The sequence below is a fragment of the Onthophagus taurus genome, chromosome 11, assembly GCF_036711975.1.
Source record: "Onthophagus taurus isolate NC chromosome 11, IU_Otau_3.0, whole genome shotgun sequence".
NCBI lineage: Eukaryota > Metazoa > Arthropoda > Insecta > Coleoptera > Scarabaeidae > Onthophagus > Onthophagus taurus.
Window position 1 is genome coordinate 1,000,396 of NC_091976.1, and position 22,442 is coordinate 1,022,837.

The 22,442-nt window shown below is 32.4% G+C and overlaps 1 protein-coding gene across 3 annotated transcripts; it reads left to right on the forward strand.

The window, feature by feature from the left end:
• The first annotated feature begins 16,117 nt into the window (after positions 1-16,117).
• LOC111421763 (myb/SANT-like DNA-binding domain-containing protein 1) lies at positions 16,118-18,043 on the forward strand. Of its 3 annotated transcripts, none has more exons than XM_071200589.1 (4): positions 16,118-16,716; positions 17,216-17,493; positions 17,546-17,743; positions 17,813-18,043. In XM_071200589.1, exons 1-4 carry the CDS (start codon positions 16,262-16,264, stop codon positions 17,926-17,928), a joined length of 1,047 nt encoding a protein of 348 aa, XP_071056690.1. In that variant the 5' UTR covers positions 16,118-16,261; the 3' UTR covers positions 17,929-18,043. The 3 variants fall into 3 exon arrangements, with proteins under 3 accessions (XP_071056690.1, XP_071056691.1, XP_022910716.1); XM_071200590.1 differs by having other exon boundaries at positions 17,794-17,905; XM_023054948.2 differs by having other exon boundaries at positions 17,546-18,043.
• The last annotated feature ends 4,399 nt before the right edge of the window (positions 18,044-22,442 follow it).

Consider the following 22,442-nt stretch of genomic DNA (forward strand, 5'->3'; position numbering starts at 1 on the left):
CGGTTAATTTTTAAGAGTTGAGGAACAAATTATATTTTGAAACTGTTAATATCTAATTTAAAACGATTGGTAATCACTACATTGATTCGATTATACAGGGTGAGTTATTAGCAGAGTCACGACATTTCGGGCTGTTGAGGTCACCATCTGTATAGAGCAGCGAACGGGTTATAGCGTAGTAGTAACATGCTCCTATCGAGCACATCGTTGTGCCGCAACGTATCGATACTGGTTGAATGCTGGCCCATATAAAATTTGTGGGGTTCTCTGCGGTACAGCGTTGAATACGTGTTTGGTCGATTGTCTGACTAAAACTCAACCAGTGGCGTGGTATACTATATGTGGCGTGATGTGGTCCATGTGGCCCGAGTCTCTACCGTAAGGCGACGAGCCGCCAATGAATTGCCCGACAACGTCGCGGCTCTGGTTATTAGTATCCCGGCGGTCGATACTTACTAAACCGTTTGAAAAACAAAAAATATTTTATACAAAAGTTGTTTGACTCATGACTTTCTATTACATAAAATTATTTGCACTTATAGAGGTGTTCCATTTAAGCGTAACATTTAGAGTACATATTTTATCATATTATGAATACAACTAAATTTGTTTATATAACCGTATATGTTACTATTTCACTGCGTTCATAGTTCTTGAGATATTCAATTATTCCTCCAAAATGTGCCCATTACAGGATCTTTTTAAAAACGATGTAAAAACGACATTTTCCGATTTTGCCTTGAAACTACGTCAGACAATAGTCAAAGCCAGTAGGTAGATGATAGTATTCAAAGGTATTAGATACAATATACAGTGTGTTTAAAAAGCTCAGTTACTTTTGATGTTTTTTAAATGACTTTTTCTTAAGTTTTTTAAATGGAACACCTGTACGTTGTGTGCTAGTTGAATTGCTCATCAAGTTCCCTTTTATTAATGATAAGTATTTCATATGTCTAACTTTAATAGTTTTCCTGATATTTAGAATTTAAAGAAAAATGTGTAATAAGATGTCATTATTGTACTTAAAAAACTATGAATGCTATGAGTTAGTAACATACACGGTTGTATAATAGTTATTTATATTACAAGTGGGCTAGAAACATAATTACAGTACGAGTGTGGAGAATCACACGAGTACTGCCATTATGCTCTAGCCCACGTGTGATATACAGCATTTTATCTACAACTGTTAAAAATAACTAAAAAATCAATTTCTTTAAAAAATTCTATTTGACATTTATAAAAATATTTTGAAATGATTTTTGTCAATTTTTAATTGTCAGTTTCAACATGTTTACTCATCTGGAATAAGTGTTTTGAAATGTAAAAACATAACAATTAATGTTTATAATAAATAGTATTGTTTCTCTGTAAGTAGATAGCACTTTTTCTTTTGTATTGTTGCTCGTTTCAATAAATTAAGTCTGTTCTGATTAGGTTAAAAATGCGTTACGTAATGAAACCAGTGCGATAATGAACCTCATTACGTAACTCAAAACACCTCAAATGAGTGCGGTAATGATGACTTATCCAAGCAGTCGTAGATAATAGTTATTTATATTACAAGTGGGCTAGAAACATAATTACGGTACGAGCGTGGAGAATTGCACGACGAGGTCGTAGACCGAGTCGTGTAATCACACGAGTACTGTAATTATGCTCTAGCCCACTTGTGATATACAGCATTTTATCTACGACTGCTAAAAATTACTAAAAAATCAATTTCTTTAGAAAAGTCTATTTGACATTTATAAAAATATTTTAAAATGATTGTTGACAATTTTGAATTGTCAGTTTCAACAACATGTTTACTCATCGGGAATAAGTGTTTTGAAATGTAAAAACATAACAATCAATGTTTATAATAAATAGTATTGTTTCTCTGTAAGTAGAAAGCACTTTTTCTTTTATATTGTTGCTCGTTTCAATAAATTAAGTCTGTTCTGATTAGGCTAAACATGCGTTACGTAATGAAACCAGTGCGGTAATGAACTTCATTATGTAACTCAAATCACCTCAAATGAGTGCGGTAATGATGACTTATCCAAGCAGTCGTAGATAAACAAATTTAATGCTATTCATAATATGATAAAATGTATAGGGTGTTCCATTTAAAAAATTCTACATACTCTCCGTTACACTTAAATGGAACATCTGTATAAGTGAAAATAATTTTACGTAATAAAAAGTGGTGAGTCAAACAACTTTTATATAAAACATTTTTTGTTTCTCAAACGGTTTAGCAACTATCGTAACGGGATACTAATAACTCACCCTGTATAATCTTTATTAAAAAAGAATTAAATTGTCATTATTCGTGACAAAACAGTTTTGATATGTAACAACATAGATTCTATTTGACCATTTATTTTATTCGATAAATACAATTTGTTATCGCAAGTCTTAAAGGGATGTAGTACTTTAAATGATTTAACAATTTAAATTCATAATTCATAATAATGCTTAAAGCGATTTTAGTTTGCTTGATTTTGATATAAAAATGTCTTAGCTCCAATAAATTTAAAGAGAAAGATTTTTGGCTCCATCAAATGCTTCATATCTATAGAATTATTATGCTTATGTCCCAATGCTGCCATAAAATCCATGTCAATCTATAAAAGTAAAAATATTCGTAAGTAACTTGCGCAAGAAAACAATAGGAATCAATATTTTTATAGCAAACGAAACTCAGATGAAGTTTTGTAATATGATTTTGATGATGCTAATAGTGAACCTCTGGACTACTTTTTATTAGTAGTTGAGGTGTAGGTTAACCTGCATGAGGATGCCATTGACGATGTGCTTGGACTTGGTGAAAGTGATGGAGATAGTAACAAATCAGCATTCCGATAGTAAACACCGTCTAGTGACTAAGGTATTTAGTTTCGCCATTCTTGCAGGATAATTTGTCATAACAAATGTCTAATGTGAATATTGAAACATTAACAATTTGAGATGAATCTGCCTACATTTCTTGTGATGGTCGTCCTGAAGGCGGAAAAACAGAGTCATGGATGTGTCCAGAAGGAAAATTCTTCGGTAATTCTCTGGGTGCGCGTATGTTCTTTTCTTAAATAGTAGAATAATGATATTATTACTCCAGCTCTCTGGAGTTTGCACGTTTTGTAGTATTTTCTGTTACCTGATCTATTCCTTCTGTTTATGTACTTGATGTAGTTTCTTGGTGTTTTGTTTGATTTATACCTTAAGTGGGATTTATATTTTCTTGGGAGTTTTACCTTTGGTATAACATAAGGTATTTTGTTCCTCATTGATGCTCACTGTGCCCAGTGCTTGTACTGCAACTTCATTTACGTTGTTTTTTAACACTTGTGAAGCATTATTTACTGTGCCTTGTTGCTAGATTGATGTATCTTTAATTTTTTTGGGGAAGCTAAATAGGTCCCGTGTGCTCTTAGTTCTTAGCGATTCTATATCTTCAAGTGTAGGCAGTATCAAATACCTTACAAAAAGTCGAACAAAACCGCAACCTATCATAATAAGCGCACTTAATATCATCAAAAATTTGAATATGTGGTTAATCTATGCCATTTTATAAATCATACTCAATCAATGCTACCAGAATTACGCACTTGCCTTTAAATCCCATCAGTGCAGTTGTCTGAGATTTTTTCAAATCGTAAATCATCAAGTTACTTGTCACATATTGATGAAATGAACCAAATCTAAAGTCAATCCAAATTATTTAACGCAGTCACATAATAGTTATTTATATTACAAGTGGGCTAGAAACATAATTACTGTACGAGTATGGAGAATCACACGAGTACTATAATTTTTCTTTAGCCCACGTGTGATATATAACGTTTTATCAACGACTGCTAAAAATCAATTTCTTTAAAAAGGTCTATTGAATTAATGTCAGTTTCAATAACATCTTTACTCATCTGGAATAAGTATTTAGAAATGTAAAAATATAACAATCAATATTTATAATAAATAGTATTGTTTCTCTTTAAATAGGAAGCACTTAAACTTTTGTATTGTTGCTCATTTCAATAAATTAAGTCTGTTCTGATTGGGCTAAAAATGCGTTACGTAATGAAACCAATGCGGTAATGAACTTCATTATGTAACTCAAATCACCTCAAATGAGTGTGGTAATGATGACTTATCAAAGCAGTCATAAATAAAAACAAATTTATTAATATACAAACCAGATTTTGAAATCGTTGATATTTACCCAACAAGACTTATTTAACGTTTGAGGGCAATTTTCTTTGAAATAAACTAAAAATAATTTCAATTCAGTCACTGACAGAAAACCAATTACGATGTGATCTAAAAATTTCTAGGAGAGAAAACTGTATAACTCTTAATCATTAACACATTAAATTAACTTTAATTAAATAAATTAAATAATTTTATTTATTTTATTTTTATTATTTTAATTAAATAATAACACATTAAATAAACTCAAAAGATTTAATACTTTTAAATTAAAATTATTACAAAATTAGTCAAAATCAAGAATTGTTAAAAATCATCATTGTTGTAAAACCATATAAGTTTTTAAAACTGATTTAATACTAAACAGAATTTTAAAAATATTTCAAAAATTCCAAATATCAAAAACTTACCTACCTATGTAATGTCTGGATGATTATATTTAAGAAAAACTTAAATCTTATGTAAAGTGCCTTGAATTTGTCTCAAAGATTGATTGTAAGTTATAAATGAGATTATCTATTTGTAAAGAAAGAAAATAATAGGATAAAATATTTTTAATAAAGATTTTCTAAAACGTTCTTGATATGTTTTTCTATGCACTCCTCATTTGATTTTTCATGAATAATTGAAACATCAATTAAACTGGTTGGTGTAAACAACTAGAATAATTCCTTATGATAAAAATATGATTTCCATTGCAAATCATGAACGATTATTTTCATCAGTATGTTTCAGTTTTAAAAGTACGACCAACGTTAACGTTAACCTATCTCGCTCCTCTTATAAATTACTTTGACTCACATTGTTGTCGTTAGGCGAGAATTTAATCTTAACTGATAACGAGTTTGAAAATATAAAGATTTGATAACAAAATAAAAAATAAACACTTTGTAAGTTTCTCAGTAAAGTTCAAAGTAAAATTCATGTAAAATAAAAATACGAAGTAAAGTGAATTGTTTAAAATTAACTAATTTATGAAGTTTGACGACGATCTTGATGATTATAAAGAGATGGAAGAAACGCTGAATTTTATGGTTTTGGTGGCGGCCTTCGTGTGTAGTTTTGCAGTTAGTTTTGGCTTATCAATGTTTGGGTTTATCGTTTATTACTTTATGAAGTTGAATAATGAGGCTGAATTTACGAGATTAAACGATGAAACTTACGTTAAATTGGATCAATTAACTTATTCAACCATTGGACATGAGGAGAGACATGAAAGACATGCGGTAAGAAATTTAGATTTAAACCATCTTTTTAATATTTTTTTTTAATTATTAATTAATTATAAGTTTCATTTGAGGATATTAAAAAATAATTTGCATGAAATTTTCTAGATGAAAACATAAACTCAAAATTATAACGTAGAAGAGTTTGGGCATAAATGGTTGTAGTACGTCTCAATTTTTTGTTGATATTTCTTCATGACAATTGATCCTCTTCTGGAAATGTTTGCATTTTTCATTCCTACAGTTATTAAAACTTTTGCTAAGTCTACCAAAAGTGTCACAAGTAGTATTTTCTAAGATTAGCAATCTATATCATATCATATCAGTTGGGTGATCCTTAACTGATCTGATAAGTATTCCATATACATGTTATTATTATATTACGTTGTTTTTGCCATACGATGTATTTCAATACGTATATTGTAATGACAGTTCCTAAGTAGTAGAGCTTCTTTTGATTCTTTCTATAAAAAAGTGACTATGTTAGCTTTATTTCCAGCAGTTTTAGAATTTCCACGGGATTATATCGACAAGTCCCGTGGAAACAAAATGATCTTAGCAAAAGAAACTTCTTTTTTTCGTACAAGAACAGTACGTTAATCTCTTTAGAATTCTTTCCCGAGATGTTTCTTCAGAAACTTCCTCTCTGCCACTATAACCAGAAATCATAGATGTAGAGAGGTTGAGAATCATAACGCTCCAAAATCTTTATTTCATGTTTGACAACTCGTTGGCAGAAAAGCTATAAAAGTAATGATTACTGGGAAGAGCCTCTTCATAAAGAATTAATATAATATAGTTAGTAATAATTTATAGAATATCTTTTCACCAGTACATTTTATTGCTTTGATGTACGGAACACTAACTTTACTTTCATCTTTTGTCATTCCATTCAACTGCAAGTAATTGTAAAGTATTTGAACTCCCGTAAAAACCTATCAAATCAAAATAAATTTCTTTTGCTCTTATCGTATTTGTCAAACTTTTTACAACTTCTTTGTCGTTGAAAAATTCACAGTATTTATATTCTGACTCCTATTTAATTGGTTATTTTACGCTAATGAAAAAGCAAACAAGCAAACTTACAAATTTCGTGCAAACTTCTCTATTTTTTAAGAACTGTTTCAGTGGTTCCTTGTGCTAACAACTTGAACACTGACATATGCTGCTACTATATCAATGGAAACAATAAAGTTTGATTGCGAGGCTGTCAAATATATCTGATGAGCTTTCATCATTGTAACTGCGTTACATTCTGGATTCGTAGTACGATCTTCATGAGCCTTATGTTCTTACGCCAAATAAAGTCCATACAGCATCGAATTTTCTTCCGACAATTAGAATGTATCTATACCACTAGTTCTTAATTAGTTAATAGTTTCAGACTCAGAAACCGATTATGATGGCGATTTAATTTATGTTAACTTCGGAAACCATAGTAAATAAATGTAAGAAATAAGCATCATAATAAAAACTGCATTGCTAAGCTGTTACTTATAAAATAAATTAAAAACATTAAGCACATTGTAATTTCAGACGCAACTCCAAATAAACATTACCGAAGTTAGAATTCGTTTGCAGCATAAGATAGAGTTCCAAGTTCTAATATGATGAAAGTATAATTAATGAAATATATTTTAAACGATAGCATTGCAGTAGTTTATTCTTCACATCATCTCTAATCTACTTCATAATTCTGTAAAGATCGCCTTTTTAGTCTTTTTAGCAATAGCTTTTTATTGGTTTTTTAAATGTTTGTTATGCGTTTCTATAATGTATTTCTTTCTATATATCATATATTTTGAAAGGTACTAGCCAGTTGATTTCTGTCTCAAGTTCGTTTTGAAATGCATCCTAATTGATGCTTTTATTTGATAATGTTAAGAGGTCTGCAGTTTTTCTTTATCTAGCCTATACTCTGTAGTAGTTGGTAGATAAATGCTTAAGCTTACTTAAAAAGCAGAGGTTATTGGTATTGATAAGCCAATAGTTCTTTATTTTATTGTTGTCAATCTTAAATTTTTTATAATAATATTTATTAATTAATAATATTTATGTTTACTTTTATCATGCATTAACCATATTTGCGTACTAAAATTTTTTTTTGTTGTTTCAGCATCCAAACCTTTCAAGACCGATCATAAAGAAATTAACATAAAAATGTGATGATAAGTTATAATAATTAATTTTATCGATTTTATATATTAAAATAACAAAATAGACATAATGTAGGTATATATATACTTTCTTTATAAAAAGTATTGTTACATTTTTTTTAATCATTACTTTTAATAAAACCATACAAAAAAATAAATTTATTTCTGCACCTAATATCTATAGAGTGAAATCGACATAACTATACTTGGAACGTATTTGGAAAAGCAAAATTATCTTCAAGGATAGCGTAACATTGAAAGTTAAAACGTGTTTATATTCTAGTTTGTTAATATTCGCATTAATAAATCTTACTCCAGAGACAATTTTTTTTATAATGAAAATTTCGAACATTTTTCTATTTTTGCCACTTAGTAAAAACAAGATAACTAAAATCAATAGTTGATTATAGTATTACTAAATTAAACATTAAATTCAAAATTCAAGATACAAGAGTCTGTAGAAGTTTTTAAACTTCCTAAATACTAACGGAACAATAATTTACAAACAAAATAACGCCCAAAACATAGAAGAGAAAGAAACAAACAAACCTAATATACAATACAGTACAGATAGCTTGTTACGAGATAGCATAAAGTACTTATACCAAAAAATACTACACGAAAACATACAAGAAAGCAAAGAAGGGAAAATGCAATACAAACATTCTTTGAATACCTCGATATAATACTGTATGGATGCGGAACCTGACAAGTAACTAAACAGTTAGAGGGCCGGCAGTGGAAGTGGACTTCTGAAGAAGGTCAGCCAGCAAGACCAGAATGTCGCAGACAATAATTATCAACGAAGTGCTACATTCAACGAATGCATTGGAGTTCAACCGAAAGAAGATCCAGAAGACGTCCAAAAACTACTTGGACATCTGAGATTCGAAGGACCTAGAGGGACCTAACTAAATTACCAGTTATACAAAAATTGTAGCATGCGGAACAATATATGCATATGTTAGTTTTTTCAACAATTTGAAACGATTTTTAAATAAGTTAAAAACATATTTAGTTATTTTAAAACAGCGACTTTTTGTACACTCAATCTAATACTATTTCAGATTAATACTAGACTGAAAATAATATTCCATATATTGATGTAGTGATACAAGTGAACTGGAAGAAGAACAAGAGGAAGAAGCTGTAGAAATTCGAGAAACTAAAGGAAAGAAAAGAAAAAGAAATTGTGTCAATTGGAAAAAAAAACATTAGAAAGCAAAAGAGAGCTGCTGGCGAAGAATATCTGTCAACCACCAATAAGCTTATTGGAAAAAATGAAATGTAAGCACCTTGTCGTGATGAATGCAAAAAGCAGTGCAAACAGAATATACCAGTTGAGAACCGTGCTCTAATTCACTCACAATTTTGGAATGGTAGCATCGAATTTGACCAGAAAAGGCAATTTATAGTTAGCTGTATTGAAGAAGTTCCAGTTAACCGTGTTCGTGCTAGAATAGGATCTCGTGTTGGAACAACGTCGTTAAAATATCTTTTACCTAATTCCATTATGAAAATTAAATTTTACATGTCTTTCTGACGTTATGTAATGTCACTTATTTTATAACTAGTGATGTAATGAAATCATTACATGATATGATATAATGAATTCCATTACCTAACTACAAACTGATATCTGTCACTAATAGAATAAGTCAAGTTTTGAACAAAAATTGCTTTTTCAATGAAATTAGATAAAATTTTGTACTTAACACGTTATGAAACAGCTAATTTTGTTTGACGAACGTAATATTTTACGTATTATTATTACGTAAGTCTTTTCATAACTGGTTACGTAACTAACCATTTTGTGTAAATGGTAAGCAGTTTAGTGTGTGTCGTACTTATTTTCTTAACACGTTAATTTTATATCCCAAACCTCTGTACGTAACGTATTATCGAAAAGAAAAGTTAGTGGCATCGTAATACCTGATCCCTCAAATAAAATTTCCTTACATGTAAGAAACAATATCAGAGAGCAGGTACAGAAGTTCCCGTGTATAGAATCACACTATTCCAGAAATAAATCTCAGAGAAAGTGTTTCAATGATGTATCGCTGTTTTTATGAAGAATGTGTAGGATCCAAATTCCTAAAAAACATATTCCCAAGCAATGGCTGTAAAATAAAATTTTCAATTCGGAATTTAATTTATCCTTAACCAGGGAATGATACATGTGACACTTGTGATGGATATGTTATTAAACTCAAAGAATCTGCGGTCCTGGAAGAACGTCGTGTATTACAAACTAACTACGACGCACATCTTCTTGATGCAGATAATCGGTATAAATTAAAGCGACAGGATAAAGAGACGACACAACCGAGACAAACACCAAAATTCTGTCGGCGAATTTACAAAAAGGCCTACCCACTCCTCTCTTAATGAATGCTCAGAGCTTCTATTCTTTAAAACTATGGAATTTCAATTATACAGTTTATGATGCAACAGAGAAAATAAGATATTGCTTCATCTGGGATGAGTCTATAGCCAGACGAGGTGGATATGAAATGTTTCATGTATTCTGAAATACATTAATTTAAATGTAAAAGAGTCCATCACAAAATAAAAATTATCAGATGATTATGTGCTATCTTTCGATTCTTTTGGTGAAGCCTTCTATAAAATGCATAGACTAATAATGCATAGAATAACTTGCCATGGGATTGGCAACAGATTTTCAGACTTTGTGGTAATAAAATTGAGGTAGCTGAAATGGAAACCATGGACTTTAAGAATTTTAATCTCTTATCTCAAGAATCCGAATCTTACTTTTACAATAATAAAAAACTATAAATAATTAATCAAAACTTTTTCATATTTAATACGGGTCTTATGAAATTTTTTAAAGAAACACCTGGACTATTATATTTTAAAACAGATTTTAATCAAGAAAATTTTGAAGAAGTTGATTTCAATAGAACCACTAAAAGACTAACACGCAAATAGCAAAGTACTGTTAATTCTAAGGAAGTTATTCCCAATGCTAACTTATTGCTGCTGAAACCAATAAAAGAGACACTAAAACCTATTTCAACTAAAAAGTATAATGTATTGCAAAAGTTACTATCATGGGTACGTAAAAGATTCCATGAATACTTTAAAAATCTTCCACATGGTAACCTCACTGAAGACGACTGAAAAATGCAATGATTTTTATTTTAATTATTTGTTTGTTACTTGAACTTTAAGATTGATAGTTTTCGTTTACAACATTTTGGTGTGATCTCTCATTAAATAATATTCCATATTTTTTAGTGTTTTTTTGCCTATTGTTATAATTACTTATAAATGATATGAATTAGTTTTTGTTAAATAATTAAGTATCAAGTCTCACATATCTAACTATAAATTAGTAATAGCTAAACAGTGTTAAGTCACAAAACTGAGTATTAAGTCCCTCAATTATTTTAAAATTATTTAAAAAAAATAATGTAGGAAGTTTGCTATTAGGAACTTTAGTTATCTTCCAAAATTATAACTGGGAAAATAATAATAAATCCCTTTATTTCTATAATGCTTACATGCATAGAAAACAGTCAAAAAAACAAAAAACCTTTATAATTAAGTAAATAACATTAATTAATTAATTATAATACCAATAAATTTACAAATTCAAATACAAAAAATCTAGTACAAAATAAAAATAAAAGATGTTAATGAACATATTTCTTAGTGAGTTGAAATATTTTCGAGAAAAAAATCATCTACCCTGTAAAAAGCTTTCGCGATTAAGAATTCTTTCAATCTTTTTTTAAATACATGTGATGGTAGCGCTTTCCAATCAAACGGTAAGTAATTGTGCAGTTTTATACAAAAATATAAAACGCACTTTTCTGTATTTTAGAAGAATTAGTCTTCGGTGGTAGTAAAAATAATCGTTCAGTGCCTCTTGTTTGATGTTGATGAGATAATTCATATTTTGAGAAAAATTCATGGTAATTAGTTATAACAAAAAGTGCACATTCTAGAATAAACAAACATGGGAACGTGAGAATATTTTGTTCTGCGAAAAGAGCTCTACATGAGTCACGCGGACCCAGACCGAAAACCGCTCGTACACACTTCTTCTGAAGGATGAAAACACGTTCCGAAGTTACTGCATTTCCCCAGAAAATAACTCCATATCTCAAACGCGATTCAACACACGCATAATAAACACTTAAAGCGACTCTCTCACCTACACATCGTGACTCTGTTCGAAGCGCAAAACATGTTCTGGATAAACTAGTTGTCAACCCATCAATGTGTTGACTCCAGGAAAGACAGCAGTCCATCTTTAAACCGAGGAACGTCACCTCCTGTTTATAGGTGAGTAATTGTCCTCCAAACATTATTTCCATCTCAGGTGTTTTATTTGCAAAAATCATAAAAGTTGATTTTGCTATATTGAGCTGTAGATTATTTCCTAACAACCATTTTAGTTTTGTTTTGTTAAATTCTCTCTGGCCATTCCTAAGACCGCTTCTTCACTTTTTCCAGATACAACAGAAGTTGAATCATCCGCAAATAATACCAGTAAACTATCAAGTACATCAGGCAAATCATTAATGTACAGAAGAAACAAGAAAGGTCCCAAGACTGACCCCTGAGGTACTCCTGAAATACTTCTTTCCACTCAGACCTAACTTCTCCTCCCGAATCGCTGTATGACATAACACACTGGCTTCTGCCGTGTAAATAGGATTTTAACCAATCAAGGACAACGCCGCGGAAACCCATTTTTTCCATTTTATTCAGAAGGATTTCATGATTCACGCAGTCGAATGCTTTTGTTAGGTCCATAAAAATACAACCAGTGATATGATTTTCATTGATAGCTGATAATAACCCAAGCTCTCCTATTACAAGAGTAATCGGTTTGAAAAACATCATTGTTCAAAATCTTTAACTTGCTCTCCTGTAAAATTTAAAAAATGTCACTTAATACTGTTTGCCTCTGAGGTCCAGATATAGTTTCAGCAGTTGCTGTAGAACAAGACAAGGAAGAATGGGTTTCAGCAACATATAAATTGAACAATTTCGATTTTTTTCATTGACAAAATTTAGATTTTCAATAATCATCTCTAGCCTTTGTCTCTTAAAGTAATTTCGTATATTTATTACATAAATAATATTACACACTACAACTATAACAATAAAGTACAATTTCGAAAATTTGAAGAGATCTGAGAGGTTGGAAGCGAAACGTTAAGATAAAACTTTAAGAATTCGAATTCTCGTAAAGTAGTAACTTAGTTATCTTCATGTTGTCTTATATAGGAACAAGCGAGGATCACGACCGATCAGTGTTGTTAAATACCCGGGTATTTATTTTTAAGGGTAAATATCCTGGATATATACCCGTGGGTATTTACCCAAGATGGGTATTTTGAGGTATTTATAAATTTAATTTAAATTGAGTTGATGGCAGTTTTGCAAGCACTTCAAAAATGCAGAGTCACTTATCGACATACCAAACTTATTTATAACATCTACAATTCTACAAGAATGCTACAATGACGGTAAAATTGCATGAAAGTACTGAAGAGAGTAAAAGTAGTAAAGTACTGATTGTGAGCAAAACAAGGCGGGACACTGTTGCACTCAAATTGTTCATCACAGTCCTCAGAGTGCATTTAAACAACTGGATTGGACCCAAAAAGGCATAAACATTGATTGCAAATGCTAAATAATTTGCGCTACGCGGACAATATAGTTCTTATATCGGATAGCCTTGGAGAGATTAAACTAATGATGAACGACTTAAAGGAGGTGTGTGCAAGAGTCGTGCTAAATATCAACAAGGAAAAATCAATCAAATAATGAGATTGAGAGGGTTCACAGCTATGTATATCTTGGCTATGAGGTTCGTGTATCGAGAGATAATCAAACAAGCGAACTAAACAGAAGAATCTTAGAGACATCTTCAAGAGAAAAGGCCAAGAAAGGCTTTCAATCAATGCTTGTTTCCGGTTATGACATAAGGCTCCGAAATTTTAACATTAACGGTAACCACTGCCAGGAGGGTCCAAGTAGCGCAAAGATAGATGGAGAGGTCGATCCTGGGTCTAACTCTGAGGGACTACATACGAAATGAAGACCTATGAAGAAGAACGGTTATGTGATGCGAATCAAGAATGAGCAGTGGACAAAACGGTTGCTCGAGTGAAGACCGCGAGCGAACAGACGAAGTGGACGTCAAAAGAATAACCAACAATTGGATTCAAACAGCATAGAATAGGAAAGGTCTATGTCCAACAATGGACGCAGAGGGCTGCTTGGTGAGAATAATCATAATAACTTGATCTAATCTAAATTACGGCAGATTCGTCTTTGATTGTTGACAATTCCTCGTCTTCCTCTTCATTTTTATTGGAATCGATATATTTTTACTGGTATCACTTTTATACCCACTGTTTGGGTATTTACCCTGGGCCGGGGTAAATACCCGGATAAATACCCATTTTAGAAATACCTACCCGCCAGGTATTTACCCAGCACCCATCACTGTAACCGTTAGACGAACGCTCTGCATACGGCGACCAACAAGTTGTTTTCTGTACATGAATTAGAAGTGTACATATGTACCTATATTAAAACGTGGGAATAAATAGAAAAACATATTAATCAATGAAAGAATGTTTAATAAAACAATATAGAGTAAAACTCGACTGACGAGAACCAGTTTTTTTAACAACACAAAAATAACATTATACTCACGAAAGAAAATGATTTAAATATGTATAAAGGTTAGAAAAATGACAATTAAATAACCTTACATAACGAAACTATATAGGTGTCAAAATTTGAAGTTAACTAAACGTAAGGTTATCAAAATAGCAATTTGACATAACTTTTTGAAGTTTTTATTATTCAAAATTTGGACATAGTAACTGTCTCTGTTGTCATCGAAAGTCAAATATAAAAATTTTAATTGTACTTATCCCTTCTCTATGAAACTCTTTAATTATAAATGATTAGATCACGTCTTAATTTGATCATAGCGTATGTATATTGATTTTTTTGGAGTCATAATGACGTTTTTTCATGTAATTTCATAACCTTGGTATTAAAGCCATAAGATTCGAACTGATTTGTTAATTTTTTGTTGCCTTTATTTAGTTTTTCAAACTAAGTGTTCTACTCAGAGACGGCACTCCTCATCTTCTATTCAGTGCCCAAGTAAATGCGATCTATCCTTCCTCTTTTTTGCCTTTTCCGTTATACTATACGGCGTTGGATCCTCGATCTATTTTTGGTACTCTTTTCTATTTAACATCATCCTCTTTACTTCTTCAATGTTCCTTCTCCTCTTGCCTCTATCATCCTCTTTGGGAGCCTCTTATCATCTATACGGATCACGTGCCCATACTTCTGCAACTGTCTGTTTTGTATATTTTTCACTAAATGATCTATCCCCAATTTCTCTGTTGTGGTTCTATTTCTGACTCTATCCATTCTGATCCTGCCTATTATTCGCGTTAGGAACCTCATTTCTGCAGCTGTTACTTTGCTTTTGTGCTTATTCATTTAAATTGAGACGACCTTATAACTCATAAAACTTTTCCCATGTGAAGGAGGAAAGTATTCTGTATAGTTTTTATTGGTCTCTATTATTTTATTTTTCTTTGCTTCCATTTGCATTCCTATACTTTGTACGTTGATATTCCATTTGTTGACTGCGATTTGTAACTTCTTGACTGTGTCCGCCAGTACAGTATATGTCATCTAGATACACAAGACTTTGGAGCCTTCCTTCTTCCATTCTCCAGTGTCCAAGTTTTTGTTCAGTGCTACTTACTTTTCCTTAAAATTTTATAAGATCGTGTGACTTAGATTAACTTCTCATGTATTAGTGCTGCTTCCATGGCTTTCCAAATGATCTTCTTTGGTATATTGCCGAAGGCTACACTCAAGTCTAAGAAGCTTGTTCCTCCTGCTATCTATCCTAAGACTTTAAAACGAGTAAACAACTTCTTCGGTTTGCAAATATACATCATGTTCATATCTTTTTAAATCTATTTCACAATCCGAAGCAATTCACATATGCCATATTGTAGAAAGAACAGTGAAAGGAGTAGAAGAGTAGTAGCGAGGTATATTTTTATGATGTCAGATTTGGAATGCCAATTACTAAGCAACCTGCATAAATATAATCTGTACCATTACAACATTAAAGTACACACAATTTGGAACATATATATTCCTTGCAGTAAACAGTCTCGTAACATGTTCTGGGTAGGTCTCGAAGCAATAAGATTGATTAATTACTCATTAATATCTTGTAACTCAGAGAAGCGCCAATAAATACACAGCTGCAACATAGCAAACCTTTTAGATCGAGAAAGAAATGCGCTATCAACGCTAGTTACCTTAAGAACATCATTTTCACAATGTTGTGAAAATGCATTTAACTTGTATTTTCAGAAAATGTTTTAAAGTTGGATTAGAAAAGTTATGGAAGATGTCAAAAAAATAGAATTAAAGAATGCTAAAGAATAAACATCTAAATCTAATATCTTACGTCGCCGTTCAATTGTCCAAGTTTGACGTATGTATTCTGCAAATAACTTTTATCAAACATAAAAGGCGTGCCAGAAAAACAAATCGAATCATAACAAAGTCAAGTTGCAAAAGTTAATCGAAAAACTTAATACAAAAAAAGTAGTTATAAAGTTTTGTATTTATTTTTTACCAGTGCAGATGGATGGTCATCTTCGCACTGTACCAAAAAAGCGCACGGCGAACTTTCGCGAAGATGAGACCAAATTGCTTATACAATTATGGGGCAACCCGCTGATACAAAACAAGCTCTTCCTCACACACAGAAAAGCGCCGGTAATGCGAATTCTCGCGGCTAACATGCAACAGCGTGGTTTTTATAGAACGCCTGACGAAATTAAAACCAGAATAAGAAATTTGAAATGCCTATATCACCGTATAAAGCGTACTATGGTCTGTGGCACCGGCTTGGGAACCGTTGATCCCGATTGGCCTCACTTCAAAGCGATGGATGCCATCCTCAGTAAGCAAGGACTCAGAAAAGAACAACCTCCAACTTGCAACGAGAGTCTTCTGGAAGGACCCAAGTGTGAAGATATCAAACAGGAAATTGAAATCGACTTTAACGATGATTGGACTACAAACGATAGTGTTGAGTAAGATATGTTTTTGAGTCTAACAAACTTTTTTTTAGTTGTGTGCACATCGAGTAAAAAGTTTGTTTGAATCACCTTGGCTATGTCAACCGAATCACAGATGATGAATACCCAGCAAAATATTCTATTAAAATAACAGAGTAAGTTGGTAAACAAAGTCAATCAAAATTGATTCATTCAGAAACGTATTGAAAATTAGTCTTAAATTTCAATCCCAATAAATAATGAACGGAAAGAAATATGTATTAGAAGATATTAAACGACGAAAACTATTACATTAAATTTTAACTTAATTTTTAAAATCTGGAGGAAATGTTAAGTTCAAAACTAAATCTGTGACGACGTTGACGTTAATTATTTTTCGAAAAAAATCCGTCAAACTGAAAAATAATAAAAATCTCTAAATATAGAAGATTTGCCTTAAAATTTTATAGGAAATTTAACGAAATATTGAATTTGGGTCGGGTTTTAGCATTTCCATAAATTAAATTATTTTCAGGACAGATTATGAAGAATCAGGAACGACGATTTCAAGTCCACCACCTGTACAACAGGCTGTACAATCAACTCAAAGTAATCAGAAAACCGAAATGGGTAATTCATCCCAAAATGTATCAAAAACCACCCCAACCGTGGCTAGTTTTCAAATTCCCACCCAAGCTATCAATCAAAACAATGTCAACGGCATTAGAACCGCGCCAGGATCGATTCCTGTACCTTTACTAATTTTAAACAGTATGCAACCTCAACAGAATCAAGACAAAAGAGGCGACTTAGGTAACAAGATTGAAATTGAAGGCAGAAAAAATTTAAGTGTTTTTTGTTTCAGAGATATCGTCAACGTTAAAAAGCTTATTAGAGATACAAAGGGAGCACTTAGAAGTAGAAAAGCAACGTTTAGAAATGGAGAAACAAAAATTGGAATTTGAACGATTGATCGGAACTCAAATGGTAGCAATGTTGCCAATGTTTGGCGGTTTATTGCAGAGGATTTCGAATCAAAACTCGCCGTCGAAAGGAAAACGAGGTAGAAAACGGCAAAATAATGATGTTCTCGATAATTTTAACGACACGAAGATTTTACGATCAATGTTAGAACAGGGTATTAAAAAGTATATGATGGCTGAAGAATCGGCTAGCGAAAACGAAAAAGACAGTGAAAATGAAGACAGCGGCATTCATAACGACGACAGTAACGTTAGTAGTAAATAGAAAAAGTAGTTTTGAGAAGATTTTGAGGATTTTAATGATTAAAAGGATTTAAAGAACATTTTTGTAAATAGTATTTTAAAAAAAACATATTCCAAATGAAATCAAAAAGAAATTTCATATTTGTTTTATTATTTTTAAACAATTCTTTATTTACCTCGTATTTATTATCCAACAATATTGATCGATTTAAAATAACGTTTAAGCGAATCTAATTTTCTGCTCACCACGAATCAAGAGCCATCATCGGAAACGTTCTTCATAACTGAGTGCATAAGCTCCAAATTTCGGGTCCTTCACGATTCCATCGAATTCGCAAATTACCGACTTGTCCATTCGATAATACACGTTAGTGTTAAATTTAATTTTGTTCCTAGTTTATACAGAAATAAAATAGCTCAATTTGCCGATTTCTTGGACAACGTAGCATTTACCGAGCTATCGCATTAACCTAAAATAAGCGATTAGTTCCAAAAACTACTACATCAACACAGGAAAATCTAAAAGCCGAGAATGAATTGGTGTCATAACCTGCCAGTACTGTCAATATGAATGAAAGACATTTTTGCTTTGCTTCTTTCAAATTCTCCATAGTAGCTCAGAATATTAACTCCGCCTGGGGCAGTTTCTGGGTGGTTTAAATAACTGTCACTGCCGGTCCCAAGCCCGGATAAAGGAGGAGGGTTGCCCGATGAGGCTTCAAAGTAGCCTCAGAATAGATGGATATTACGGTTACAATCACGACAAAAGATATTATAATATGAGATAGGAGCATGGAGTGTGCGCACATTGAATTGGAAGCAGAAATTTTACTGCTTGAATTTCCACAAAGGTTTAATATGGCAATAATAACAGATCAGGAAATAAAGTGGATGAGAGAAGATATCAGAGGAGAGGAGAGGAAGGTATACCAACGGAAAACAACAAGGCAATAATATGAGATGAATATCCCTGTTATTTACGGGACATACGATATTTACGTATACACTAAAGCACCTGCAAGACTACTATGTACGTTATGGTTTTCAAATAGATGCCTCGAAGACAAAGCTAATCTTAAAAATACCAAGGAGACCTTTTCAAGATCTCAGGACACTTCTTTTTTATTATGGTAGATGATAAAATAAGTACAAAACCAGCTCCAATAACAGCATCAATCCGGTATATGATGAAGGAGATCTTCAGCAAAACGTCGGAATTATATTCGTCAGAATTTCGTCGCACCAGGACATCCAGCTACAAACGGCAGACAGAAAGGTATCTCGCAACTTTACAAAAACACCTAAAAGCAATGTCCTACGAGTCAAAAAGTATTAATAAAAAGCTTTATAAGATTTTGCTAAGATACATTACAACACCACTAACCGGATCAGATAAAACCCCAGCAGAATTATTTATGAAGAAAAATTTAAGAACTAGATTGGATTTGTTACGGTATCGAAACTCTATTAAAAACAATGCTGACCAATCAGTCGTAAGCAAGAAGTTACGCCTAGGAGAAAGAATCCAATCCACATATTATTCTCCATCAATCCTATGGAAACTACTTAGTAGAGTTAGATGATGGGTATGTAATCAAACGTCATATAGACCAGCTTCAAAGATCTGAAGTAGAGAAAAAGGTTTCAATTACTAATGACTATATGCCATCCCCGACTTCAATCTTAATAAAATCTGTCGTGTCACTGGAAGCAGAAGATAATACGCCCACTGGCGAAATGACAAAAATGACTAAAACTGATACACAAAAGTACAGAAAAAAAATGCGAAAATTAGGCTGAAAAAGGAAAAAACATACAAATACAATGCAATTAATAGGAGCTGACTACAACAAGCACAAAAAAATTAAATAAAGAAAAGTTGCAAGATATTACAATAAAAAACGCACGATTACAACTATTGCAATCTAATTACAAAATACTGTTATGTGGGTGTTGGTCAAACCAAATAAAAGACAGTTTTCTTATAAGTAGTCTTCACTGTATTAATTAATTATCTTTAACTTTATTTCCAGCACACTTCTTCTTCTCTAGCAATAAAAACAATTGTATCCAATTCCGATGCCGTTGCAATTTACAAACAATTCAATAAACTTCTACGAATTAGAAAATATTATAAAACAATTATATTCAATTGAAAGGTGTAAAGGGTACTTTACAACACTACACTTATTTAACTTCTTGGCCAAGCTCAGCACATGATCCTCCCACGACTCTGCCTTGGACGTGTTCAGCTCAAGATTATTAGATTCAAACCAAGATAGAAGTCTTTAAGCAGAGCTAGATACAGCCTGATCAAGAATATTGAAATTAGGATGGGTAGTAAATAGTTGCTGTATTATACGCATAAAGTATAACCTATGACCTTTGTGGTAGGCAGCTAAGCATGTCATTACTAAATATCAAAAACAACAACGGACCAAGCACAGATCCTTGTGGGATTCCGTATTTAACTGTAATTTTATCAGAAATCTGGTTGTTGAATGAGCATTATGAGTACGCTCCGAAAGGTAAGACTTAAGCAGTAAAATGTTCACTAAAATGGCGAGGTTTTAATTTTAGCAACAATAACTCATGGTCAACGCAATTGAAAGCCTTGGTCAGATCATAAAGACATTTCTCAGCCAGCAAGTTATTTTCAAAGCCATTTCGTATGCGTTAGGGAGTGTATTGTTGAAGTGGTGGACATGCCTTGACGAAAACCAAACTGAGAGTTCAATAACATGTGATTTTCTAAATAGTCACTCAACTACGATTTAATGACGTTCAAAGAGTTCAAAGATTTTACCAACTATGGCAATGATCGAAATAGGTCTGTAGTTAGCCAATTCGCTGCTGTTCTCCCCCTTATTTGTTTCTTATATCAGAGATGCTTAACTCAGCAATACCGTAAAGTCCGCCGTTAACGAAACTGCCGTAGACAGCATTCCAGACTCCAGCTTGCTTGTTCTTAGTCTTCATAATATCTTCATATTCTTGAAACACATAGTTCTTGGCATTACTTGCTTCAAATGCACGACGAAGTTCTTCATAAGATAAAGGTTTGCGTTTAGTCATCGTTTTTTTGCCCCCATTCTATTTCACGTTATTGGATCTCAGATCCATCTTCTGTAGGTGTTGCTAACTTTAGCCATTCTTCGGCAACACTTCCTGATTCCTTTTTTCCACTACATCCTTGGTCTACGCCGTGTTCTTCTTCCTTCTAGTTTAATATTGAACATTATATTTGGTATGACTTCTGTATTCATTCAAACCAGGTGGCCATACCACTTCAGCTCTTTCTTTATCTGCTCTATTACAGCTTTCAAGTTTAATTCTTCTCTGATGCTCTTGTTTCATATTCTGTGTCTTCTAGTTTTTCCTACAATTGCTCGCAAATACTTCATATTGCTTAGTTCTTTCTTACCTCCTATGGTATTATTTATAATAATAATAATAATATAATATATGTTTTTATTATCCAACAGGAAGACCCAATTACAAGATAATGTACAACAAAGAAAAAAGGAAAAGTAAGATGTGAAGCGCACACAACAAAAATTAATAACAATTCAGATAAATTCAGAACAAAAATAAGAGAAAAGAAATAATAATATGGCATAATAGGGATATATAGTTTAAGTGGTAAATACTTTATTTGCGTTCTGTGCCATATGTGTCAGAGGCGCATCAGAACGTTGGTGCTAGCGATCAGCACTTGGTATGTGTTGCTATTTCTGATACCAGATCTGGGTATAATGAATCCAATTCGAGCAAAAAGTGAAGATGAGTCGGCATGTTAGATAAAAATTTTTTACTAGCATCTTCTCTACGAAAAGTTAAATTCTCCCAATAACAGTAGAACCTCTTCTGCACTCTCTTGAGCATGAGCTGGTGAGAAGTATAACAAGGATACCAAACTAGAGAATCATATTCCAATTTTGTTCGAACAAACGCATAGAAAAGTACTGTTAATTCGGCTACGTTGTTAAATTTTTTACATTGTCTAATGATGCACCAGAGGCTGACTTTATTATAGCGTTAACATGGTCTTTGAATTGCAACTAGTCATCGAATAAGACACCCAGATCTCGAATAGCGCGTTCTCTGCGTATTGCTTCAACTCCCACACAATAATTAAACGTTATTGGATTATTACACCTTGTGTAAGATACGACAACGCATTTTGCTATATTAAGATCACTTCCATTCTGTACTGACCAGAAACTGATAATGTTCAGATGGCGCTGTAAGATAACACAGTCTTCAGTGGATGTTACACGAGCGAATATCGTTAAGTCATCGGCGTAAGCAAGCACATTACAATCAAGTCGTCGTAATAGATCATTCAGATAAACATTGAATAGAAGGGGACCCAGGTTGAAACCGTGTGGAACACCACAGCCAACAATGAAACTATCAGATTTAAAACCGTTGTAACTCACATAGCAAAGTCTATTGCAGAGGTAAGATGAAATTAAATCCACGAAATCATTGGTAAATCCAAGACTGCAAAGTTTAGAAAGAAGTATTCCATGA

Bases quoted from the DNA above. Each gene is read 5' to 3' on its own strand.
- LOC111421763 (XM_023054948.2), top strand. From the start codon at position 16,262: ATGGATGGTCATCTTCGCACTGTACCAAAAAAGCGCACGGCGAACTTT. The intron at 16,717-17,215 runs GTAAGATATGTT...AATTATTTTCAG, and splicing joins ACTACAAACGATAGTGTTGA to GACAGATTATGAAGAATCAG. The intron at 17,494-17,545 runs GTAACAAGATTG...TTTTTGTTTCAG, and splicing joins AGACAAAAGAGGCGACTTAG to AGATATCGTCAACGTTAAAA.